At 42.8% G+C, this 11,228-nt stretch overlaps 1 protein-coding gene across 1 annotated transcript; it reads left to right on the top strand.

Annotated features, from left to right (window-relative positions):
- LOC110437647 lies at positions 1 to 10,832 on the top strand. Its single transcript, XM_021466161.1, has 5 exons — positions 1 to 167; positions 333 to 458; positions 558 to 623; positions 1,625 to 1,752; positions 10,245 to 10,832. Exons 1-5 carry the CDS (start codon positions 111 to 113, stop codon positions 10,567 to 10,569), a joined length of 702 nt encoding a protein of 233 aa, XP_021321836.1. The 5' UTR covers positions 1 to 110; the 3' UTR covers positions 10,570 to 10,832.

Below are 11,228 nucleotides of genomic sequence, written 5' to 3'. Positions count from 1 at the left end.
GACTCGCCTAAAAACGCTGGCATCCCCTACCTCTCTGCTCGAGGTCGATCATTGCCGTTGCGAGAAACGCGCCCGCAGCGGTAACGCCTCCCGCGCGCGATTCGGCGGCCATGGCGGCGCGGTCGACTATGCTGCGCGATCTGCTCGGAGTAAACCTTCGGAAGATGGTTCGAATCTCTCCCTCTCTTCCCTTCCTCGCGCCCTCTCCTTCCCTCTCGGCAATCTGATCAGAACCCTAGTTGCTTTTGGCTGCAGTTCCCTCTCTTCCCTTCCTCGCGCCCCCTCCTTCCCTATCGGCAATCTGATGAGAACCCTAGTTGCTTTGGTTGCAGTTCGTGCAGGAAGTCGGTTCAGGTGGCACCCTCTTCGCGACAACACCTCGTGCGCGCGATTCGGCGGCCATGGTGGCCCGGCCTGCTATGCTGCGCGATCCCCTCGGGGCGCACCTTCGGAAGAAGGTTTGAATCTCTCCCCCTCTTCCCTTCCTCGCGCCCGCTCCTCCTCTCGGCAATCTGATCAGAACCCTAGTTGCTTTGGTTCCCTATCGTATTGTGCAGGGATTCCACATCCATCCGCCTTACCTTCGTTTGTCAAGGTCCATGAAAGCAAGTGACCAGTTCAAGGTAGGCTTGCATCTCGTTTCACCCTTGCTGTTTTTTAGGCCAGTCTCAATGCAACAAGTTTCATGTCACTATTTCCAATATTATTAGTATTGAGAACTGGAACATGAAACAACCTTTCTCAGTGGATAGTTTCATTTCACTGTTTCATAGGCTTGTTGTACCATTTAATTCCTGTGTTTTGCTGTGATCAAATGTGCTAGATGAACTTTGTAGCCCGTTTGGCTTGTACAGATTGGATCAGCTGCTATCTTGTACTAGTTGCATGCTAGGGGTGATCTATATTACATTTTAATTATATTGATTGACACCACCAAATGAACATAGTCAACTATATATGATATGTGGTGGTTGAAAAAAAAACCTAGAAAACCATCTGGTGGATACATCCTGAAATTTTCACAAGAACTACAATTACCTACTTGCACAGCCATGGAACTACAATTGCAAAAAAAAAAAAGAGATATAGCTGCAAACTTGATGTAATTTCCAGCCACATGAAGTACAAGCACAAATGAAAAACTTTCCAGAATTACTTGCAGCCACAAGAACTACAATTACCTACATGCTTATAAATTTCAACCGGTTTCAGCATCAATGACAGACCTCTGCAACAGGTTTCAGCAAAAGATGAGCTAGATGCATGTACCTGATTACTTTTGATTGCTTATAGATTACTGATCTCACTTTTTTTTTGAATTTCATCTAGAAAATATCTTAGTAAATACTGGAGTTTGATCTGTATTTTGAATTGCATGTCATGGAACACAACTACACTGATATTCTTTTCCTGTTTGAAACTTTCCAACTTGCTTTATTCTTTCAAGTTTCAGTTTTGAATGGTTAGCAATTTCACTTAGCTTCTAATCATGTGCTTTTAGTTAGCAATTTCAGTTCACAATTTGTTTGGTTTCAATGTGCAAGTACACTTAAAGCATAGCCAATCTAGTTGAAATAGCAATTCTTTCACCGTAACCCTATCTCTGCCTATTTTCCCCATACAGGCTGGCTCCAGGAACTTTTCCTCGTTCAACAAGCAAAGGTCTGTGTTCCGATCCTCTGTGACAGTTGAGGAGATTAAAATCAAGCTCAAGGCATTTGCAAAGAATTGCTGGGATGGTCTTGACCCAAGGTACAAAAATGACACCCCCATACCACTCCGTGAAGTTTTTAGTTGCTGGGTCCTTTTATGTGGTTCTTAGTTGCTGGGTCCCATACCTCCCATACCTTCAAATAATCATTTTGACTCCTCTACTTCATTTGAAAAAATATATCCCGCTAGTGCCACTGCCGTCGACTTTGCTGACGTGCCTGTTAACTTGTGGTGGTGAAGTCTGTTTTGCCCTCGTATGTATGTGCTGCAAAGAATCCATGGTTCGATTCAGGCCATTGTATTTTCTCTGGTATAGCAGGTCTCAACCCTTCATATGCTGCCCTGAATTTCTCTACAGAAAATACTGATGCACATAATCTTCAAGGTTCTCTTTGTGCTTGGAAGTGATTGCTGCTATACCATGTTTGCAAGGCTTACCTGACACCTGCCAAGCCCTGCATGAACATGTCCTACCATTTAAGTTTACCACATACCTGTGTCCCCTACCTCCCCTTATCCAAACTTCCGATATGGCATCAGAGCAGATAACTACCTCCATCTCCAAGTTTCTGCTATCTGCTTTCAGTTGCCTCACAATGTGTTCCAATACTTTTACCTCCATCTTGATGCCAATTTTCCTCCTACTATTCCACTTCACCATAAGTCTCTGTCTAAAACTGTCCATCAGGTCATCCAAATGAAGCACCTTATCTGCTTTGATCCAATTGTTGAATGACTCAGCCAGGTTGTTAGTGACATAGTCAACCTTACACAGAGTATTGAACTGACTCCTAGTCCATAGTTTCTTGTGATTCTTTTGCAAGTACCTAGTAGCTCCTGTTTTAGCCTCGGCGATTGCTTTCCAGTGCTTCTCAAACCAGTAAGGTGACCATGAATAAGCTGCTGGCCATAAGTGATCATAAAAAATCTTCCCACTGTACCTCTTCTTGAAGTTGGTGACTAAATGGTACATGCACTCCCTATGTTCACATGTTTTTTTTTTTGAAAAGGTTTCCATTAATACATTCATCCAGACAAATCCTGGACATTAGCAGGTTTACAGACTCAGGCAAATGGTCCTGCCACAGCATAGAACCACTTTTACAGTTTAAACCCATAACTGCTAATGTATGAGCAACTTCATTACAAGCCCGAGGGCAGTGAGAGATGATACACTCATTAAAATCATATAAAATTCTAGATCTAATCTCTCTAAACATCATTCCCAAAGGAGATCTATCAAAAAGTTGATTCTTAACAGCGTTGACTACCACCTCGGCATCAGTTTCTAGGATGATGTGTTCCAATCCTAACACAGAAGCTTGCTCGAGGCCCTTTATGCATTGCCAACGTTTCTGCATGGTAAGCATTCATTAGAGGATCAGCTGCACCTGCTCCTGCCATCACAACCTGCCCTGCATGATCACGAATGACAAAGCCCCATCCACCTTGGCCAGTACTAGATAAGAATGTCCCATCACAGTTTATTTTGTAAGCATCTTCTGGGGGCACTTTCCATCTTTGTTTTACAACTTGTTTCATTCTTGTATTAGGCTGTTGGTGAGTTAGATTCCATACCATCATATGGTAATTCACTTCGTTAACAACTTCTTGAGCACTTTTCCTCTGTTCGCCTGCATTAGTCTTATTGCGCACAGACCACCAGCACCACATGAGTAGAATTATTTTCTGCTTTATGTCACTGCGAAGTCCCCAGATTTTGGTAAGCATATCTTGTACTGTTCCTTGTTTTAATAAATCCACCCTCACCTTTTCCAAGTTCAGAAGCAACCAACATAGTTTAATGTATTTGCATTTGAGGAATAAATGGCCAAATATCTTCATAAAATATGTAGCACATAGGACATAGAGTATCCAATTTAATTCCATTCCTTGCAATATTCCGTTTAACCTGCAGTGAATTATGTGCCATTTGCCATACAAAGACCTTCACCTTGTTAGCCACATTTAGCCTCCATATTTCCTTCCATTCAAAGTTATAGGAAGCAGTACAAGAAGTTGATGCATCAGCTCCGGTTTCTTTATCGCGGATTTCAATACCCAAGGCATAGGCCGATTTTACTGAAAAGACTCCCTTGGGGTCAGGGTGCCAGGCCAGAAAATCCTCTGTATCTTCCACAATTGGGAGAGAGAATTATTCTTGCATCTTCCTCCCAAAATATGTCTTTAATCATCTGTTCATCCCAATAACCTGTTGCTGGATTAATTAATTCAGCGACCTTTTGTAAGATAGAACCTCTTCGAGGTGTAATAATTCGCCTTGTGCTATTCCTGGGAATCCAAGGGTCATTCCAAATGTTGACTGCAGAGCCATCACCAATTCTCCAAATGATCCCTTGTTTTAATAGGTGCAACCCTTTCAAGATACTTCGCCATGTGTAAGAGATGCCTCCTCTTGCTTTGGCCTGCAGGATAGAATTCTCAGGAAAATACTTGGCTTTCAGCACTTGAGCACATAATGTATCAGGAAACAAGAGGAGTCACCAGGCTTGTTTTGCCAACATAGCAATATTAAATGTGTGCAGATCTCGAAAGCCCAAGCCACCTCTATTCTTGGACCTCGTTAACTTTTCCCAACTTACCCAATGCACTTTGTTTATTTTATCCTGTTGAGACCACCAATAACGTCCTATCATGGCTGAGATTTCCTCACATAAGCCCTTAGTTAGATCAAAACAGGACATTGCATATGTAGGGATAGCCTGTGCAACTGCTTTGATCATAATCTTCTTACCCGCTTTGGAAAGTAATTTTTATTGCCACCCTTGAATACGAGACCACACTCTTTGTTTAATATACTCGAACATCCGTTTCTTAGATTTGCCAATGTATACTGGCAGGACAAGGTACTTTTCATTGCTTGTTTGGCTTGTGATCTCTAACTCTGTAAGAATTTACATGTCTCGGTCTTGATCTGGTGTATTGGGGCTAAACATAATAGATGTCTTCTCCTTGTTTATCACTTGACCGGATACATCCTCATATAGTTTTAAAATCTGTTTTAAACGGCAAACTCCCATTGGGGTGGCCTTGAGCAATACTAAGGTATCATCTGCAAAAAATAGGTGGCTGACCTATGTAGCACCCGGACATATTTGAATTCCTTGAATTTCTCCTTTTTCTTCTGCACTTTTGAATAAGGCTGATAAACCTTCAGCACACATGATGAAAAGGTACGGAGAGAGGGGATCGCCTTGACGTAAACCACGCTGAGGTAAAATTTGGTCTGTGTACTCCCCGTTTATCCTTACTCTATATCTGACTGTAGAAACACATTTCATAATTAGGCTTACCCAATCTTCAGCAAATCCTAACCTTCTCATCATTCTTTCAAGAAAAGACCACTCCACTCTATCGTACGTTTTACTCATGTCCAATTTGATAGCAGCCAACACAACATTACCATTCCTCTTATTTCTTATATGGTGTGTCATCTCATAAGCTAAAAGGACATTGTCTGTGATAAGTCGGCCTGGCACGAATGCACTCTGTGATGGAGAGATGATGTCTGGTAGTACCTTCTTTAGGTGATTGGCCAGCACCTTTGAAACCAGCTTATACAGCACATTGCACAGACTGATAGGGCACAAGTCTTTTATTTTTTCTGGGTTTTTTACTTTTGGGATTAGGACAATGGTAGTGTCGTTCCATTCTTGTGGCATGGGTCCACCGTTCAGCACTGCAAGAACCTCCTTTTTACTTGTTCACCCACTAATTTCCAAAATCGCTTATAAAAAATGGAAGGGATGCCGTCCGGCCCCGGAGCTTTCAAGTCCCCGATCCCGTTTAAAGCCTCCTCCACCTCTTCTGCAGTAAAAGTTTTGAGGAGTGCCTCATTCATTGTTTTAGAGACCCTCATCTTCACTTTTTGGACTACTTCCATTATGGAGCCTGCATGGGAGGAGAACAAACTCTTGTAATGGTTAGTAATAAATAGTTTGAGTGTGCTCCCCTCTATAACATCACCTCCATCCTCCCGCAACGCCTTAATGTTATTCCTCCTTTTCCTTTCAGAAGCGCAAACATGAAAATATTTGGTATTGCGGTCTCCCTTCAATAGCCATAGCGGGTGAGCTCGTTGTTTCCAGTAAATGTGTTGTTGGTCCAGCAACCTATCTAGTTGGTACCTCAACACATGTTCCTGATTTACATTCTCCTGGGTCAATCTAGCTCTTCGGCATTTCTCAAGTTCCTTTTTAACTTTATTTATTCTCTTTTCTAGCTCCCCAAGCACATTTCGGTCCCACTCCCACAGATCACTAAGGATTCTTCTTTGAATCCACATCATTCCAACAGCTCCTGAATACATGGCATTCACCCATGCCTTCTCCACAGTCCTCCTCCTCCAACCATTTTGCTTCAAATTTTGGTGAAATATCTCTCACATTTACACTACAAAGGTTAGGTACTTCTCGCTCCCCACTATCCACAATGATAGGTCTATGATCAGAATGTCGAGGATCACCATCCACTACCCTCACCAGCGGGAAAATTCTCCTCCATTCAATATTTGCCACTGCTCGATCCAATCTCTCTTTTACATACTCATCAACCCTATGGTGATGGTTTCTCCACGTAAACACATCCCCCATGAACCCCAAATCTTCTAACATGCAATCAGCCAAAGCATCTCTAAACCTTTCCATATATATTACAGGCCTAGGTTGACCACCCTCCTTTTCACAACCAAATAATATCTCATTAAATCTCCTAAGCACAACCACGGCTTTGTATACTGGTTACTGAGAAGTCTCAGTAAACGCCAAGTTTTTCTCTTTTCCTCCGCTTTAGGTTCGCCATAAATCCCTGTTAATCTCCACACCAAGCCATCCTCCTCTTGAACCAGAGCATCAATATGATATTTTGATAAACTCTTTATTGTAACGCTAATGCCCTTCCTCCAAAACAAAGCCAAACCACCACTATAACCCTTACAATCCTTCACAACCACATTTGGCATGCTCAAGATCCATCGGAACCTTTCTATCCTCCACCACTCCATTTTGGTTTCTGAAAGGAAGAAGATATCAGGGGATTCCCGCCTCTGGAGATCCAGAAGCCCACGAACTGCTGAGGCATTCCCCAACCCTCGGCAGTTCCAGGCAATGATCCTCATTTTGTCAGGCGGAGCTGCTGTGGCATCCCCGCCGCCTCAAGTAAAGAATCAGTTTCCACTTCCACCACATTGCCTTCATCATCTCTCCACATCACTTCCAACCTTTGCCTCTTAATCACTTCATTTTGATTTGCTCCATCTTCATAGGACCTCTTCCTATCCAGACCGGACTCCACCTCCTTAAAAATATCCTGGTTTGTTCTCTCCAATCTCTTAAACATGCTTTGTTTTTTATTATTAGGGGTATATATCGAATTCTGTGTGAGCTCATCCTTGTCCCCTTTATCCTGTCCCTTCCCCATTTGCAGCGCCTGTACATCTCCATGTTTTTCTTGAACTCCTTTTCCTTCCATTGAATAAGATGATTTAGATAGAGGATCACCATCAATCTCCATGCCCACCATCTCTCCTTCACAGATTCCAAAATAAGGAGTATGTTTCAACAAATTTGTCCAGGAATCTCCTCATGTGCAGACTGCACCTTATTCTCTGCTCCTAAAGGTATCTCCCGTCCCATTTCTCCTTCATTCCCCAATGTTCTCATCTCCCTCTCCTTATTTAGCCCAGCACCTGGAGCCTCCACCAACGCATTCTTGCCGCCGACAGCAGAGTGTGCCCCTTGCAATAATTTTTTTGGGCTTGTGGACTCCTCCCCCAATTCAGCAACCCCTTTTGTTACTTTCTCAAAGCCTGACCCACTTCCTCCTTTCCAATCTATCTTTCCTGGTGTAATAAAATTTTTGCTTGATTTCAGACCACCCAAACTGCTATTCCTAGAGTTCTTAAATCCCCCAAAGCATGTCGACGAGAGGGGCAAACCCGTAGTTCAGGTCCGAAAGGTTTATTTTTCTCCCTCCAGCTACCAGATGGGCATTCACGATCCACATGACCCAACAACCCACATATATAACAGAAGTTGGGGAGGAATTCATACTGGAGCGGGCACCATTGAGTTTTGCCATCCGGGCCAATTTCCATTGTAACACCCCACAGCAGTGGCTTACGAATGTCTAACCAGACTTTTATACGAAGATATTTCCCAATAGCACAGCCTTCATCATCAGTGTCTACTTCTATAGCCTTCCCCACTCTGTTCCCAATTTCTTCTCCTGTCTCCAGTGTCATCAACCCAAATGGGAGCCTGAGAACACGAACCCATATTGGCGTGTATATGAACTCCAACTCCTCCAAAAGGTTACTGTCATCAAAGTCCCTTGCTATGAGTAAATCTCCTCCAAACTCCCAAGGACCATCTTCAATTGCTCTACGTTTCCCTGCAGGTTGTAAGAATGTGAAGAGGAAAATGTTATCACCCAGCTCCCTGCAACGAATCCCCTGCCTAGGACACCAAATGTTTCCCACGGCATTCACAATTCCCTCCGCATTCCCTGGCTTCTCCGAAAGTAATTTCCCTACCGCCTGCAGACGTCCTCCAGCTCCGACCCCCAACTTCTTCCATGCTCCCTTCATTACTTTGCTTTCAGCTCCCGACAATTTCAAGCCGCCCAACAGACTTTCAATTTCTGTTGCTTCTCCCCAATGCGCCATAGGTTAACCTCCAGATTACAGCAAGATGCGATAGGCTTCAGGAAAACAAAGGTTGATGAAAGTGATGGTTGGTGTATGTGGAAGTGTGGATGGTGATGGGAATGGTGAACTTGAGCAGAAGTGCGTAAGTGGAAGGGGATGGTGAAATTTGAGTGACTGGTTAGTGAAAGTGATGGTCGGTGGATGTAGCGGAAGTTCAGAAGGGGGGCGAGGAAGGGGATGGTGAAACAGGATTGACTGGATCTGGTTGATGGATGCTGCAGAAGTGCAGATTGACATGGAAAAGTGGGATTTGTGTGACTGGATTTCGCTTTTGCTAGATTGAGAACCAGCTCGAAGCTCTGGAGGAAGATCACCTTTCTGAGTTGCCTAAGCCTCCAGGGGAAGCTTCTCGACCAGAACCTATATGTTCACATGTTGAGAATACTGTATCTACACCTGACAACACTGCTTGTCCAACATTAGTGGAAAAGTCATACCAGTTGGTGTTCCTATAGCTTGTTTCAGCCTCTCCATGAACCACACCCAGTTCTCTGTTGTCTCAGAATCTATTACACCTACAGCAACTGGGTGCATCCAGTTGTGGCCATCTACTGCACATGCAGTGCATAACTGGCCTCTGAATTTGCCAGTAAGGAATGTGCTATCTACAGCAAGATATGGCCTGCATCCTCTAAGGAATCCACATGGCTTCATTGCAAAGAAAATTCTGTTGAACCTAATCTTCTCATCAATAGTGTGATGATCAATAGCAACCAAGCTACCAGGACAAGATGTTTCAATCTGTGCTTTGAACCTATACAAGTTGTTGAAACTGTCAAACCACTTCTCAAACAGTTGATCCATAACTAGTTGCCTACCTGCACCAACCCTTTTGTAATGATTTTCTACTTTGTACTCATCTTTTAATTTCTTCTGAAGCTGCTTAGGTTTCAGCCTAGGATCCTCAACAAGCTAATCCTTAATTTTGTTAGAAATTGAAATTGGTTGCATGCTTTACCTTCCCACTCCTCCTTGTACTATTGCAGTCATGGGGGTTGGGGTTCCTCTTCAACTGTCAAGGCAAGCAATTGTAAACAAAACCTGCAAAGCTACAAGATCGAAAAATAGTAGACTGCACTCACAAATGTAGATGCACTTACAAATGTCAAGACAAGCAATTGTAAACATAACCAGAAAAACAACATAACCTTGATTGTGACATTATCTCCAAATGTAGATGCATGGATTCTCCAGTTGCAGCCAAGGTCCTTAGCAGCACAATGAGCCATGAATCTCTCTGAATCACTTTTGTCCATGTTGTATTGAAACTCGTTCTTGATAGAATGAGTTGCTAAAGCCAACTTAAAAAGCATGCATGTTAGCATAAATAGTTCCCAGTCATTGGGGGTTCATCTCTCAGGATTGTGAGGTGGGACATAGTCTTCTACCATCTCTTCTTTTTCCTCATCATCTATTTCAGTCTCCTCTGAGTAATTAGAATCAACATCACTCAGTTTGGTAGAAACAGGACACTTCGACACATCTTTAGTATACATATCCTCCTCATCAAGCCCCAAATGCTGATTCTTTTTTTTTTTTTTGAAAAAATGGCAGGAGCTCTGCCCAGGTGTGGGGTTCACAAGAAATTTGTCTTCATCATCACAGCCCCCTCTGTCAGTGGTAGTTTGGGTAGGTTGTGTATCTTGACTTGAGTAGGATCTGGTTGGGAAAGGAGCTGACATGGAAGGGGTGCAAGGAATTTCTCTTTATGAAAATCAACAAACAACTCTTTGTGATTTTCATGGTTATATCATTTATTCATTTTGTTTCATGTTATCTCACATTACTCTATTTGTGATTGCAGAGTACAAAATGTTATAATTGATGGAGCAGGAAAAGGCGTGATAGTCATGGTATCAAGCCATGGGTATCTTCTCTACCTGAAGTCCATGTCAGAGAGGCAAACCAAGCTTGAAGCATGCCTAGCTGAAATTAAAGAGGACAGTGAGAAGGCTATTGCTGAGCTCAAGGCTGAGGTGAAATCTCTCTCGATGTACCACGAGGAGTTCATGGCAAAACATCAAAAGCTGGAGACTGATCTGAAAGAGCTGAAGTTCCTCAAGGACTTATGGATGTCAGTAGTATATGAGGAAAGCTCCAAGGCGTATCTTGAAGTCAAGAAGGAATGACCATGGTGTGGAGGATGAGTGAATCACTATTCACTATTGTATCTGGGATCGTTGTCTGAGTGACTATTAATCTGGATCCATGCTGGCTGAGTGTAGTAGCCTCAATAGGACATGCCTGAGTAATAGGCTCATTAGGACTATAGAGCGTTGATTGAGGAGGGAAATTTTATTGAGCGTTGATTGAGGGAGGCTTCATTGATACCAGTTGTGACTTTGAAAACCATCCCCAAATAAATCAATTTCTAGAATCAATGTCAGTCAAACTTTTTTAAGTTTGACTAACTTTATAGAAAAGAGTAACAACATCTATAACATAAAATGAGCATTTTATGAAAATATATTCTATAAAAAATTTAGTGATACTAATTTCATATCATAAATTTTGGTGGTTTTGTCTAGAAATTTGGTTAAAATTTTAAAAGTTTGACTTAGGATATATATCTAAGTAGGATGTTGGCTGTCCGTGTCCTAGCCTTATTCCAGTGAGTTCCAAATTCAATTATTCCAGTGAGTTCCAAATTCAAGAAGGATCCTGTCCGTCCGAAGCTGCATTTGGGACGGGTGTTCGACCTCAAACTCAGAGTTGCAGTCAGAGATTTCACCTGCTTGCTGGTGTTGTCCTGTTTCTCCCCTAACGCAACCAGAGACACTCTGCAGCC

This window comes from Sorghum bicolor, chromosome 8 (genome assembly GCF_000003195.3).
Source record: "Sorghum bicolor cultivar BTx623 chromosome 8, Sorghum_bicolor_NCBIv3, whole genome shotgun sequence".
Lineage (NCBI taxonomy): Eukaryota > Viridiplantae > Streptophyta > Magnoliopsida > Poales > Poaceae > Sorghum > Sorghum bicolor.
This window is presented reverse-complemented; position numbering and strand designations above follow the sequence as displayed.

Excerpts from the sequence above, each read along its gene's own strand:
- LOC110437647 (XM_021466161.1), top strand. The coding sequence starts at position 111 with ATGGCGGCGCGGTCGACTATGCTGCGCGATCTGCTCGGAGTAAACCTT. Across the intron at positions 459-557 it reads GGGCGCACCTTCGGAAGAAG|GGATTCCACATCCATCCGCC; the intron begins GTTTGAATCTCT and ends CGTATTGTGCAG. Across the intron at positions 624-1,624 it reads AAGCAAGTGACCAGTTCAAG|GCTGGCTCCAGGAACTTTTC; the intron begins GTAGGCTTGCAT and ends TTCCCCATACAG.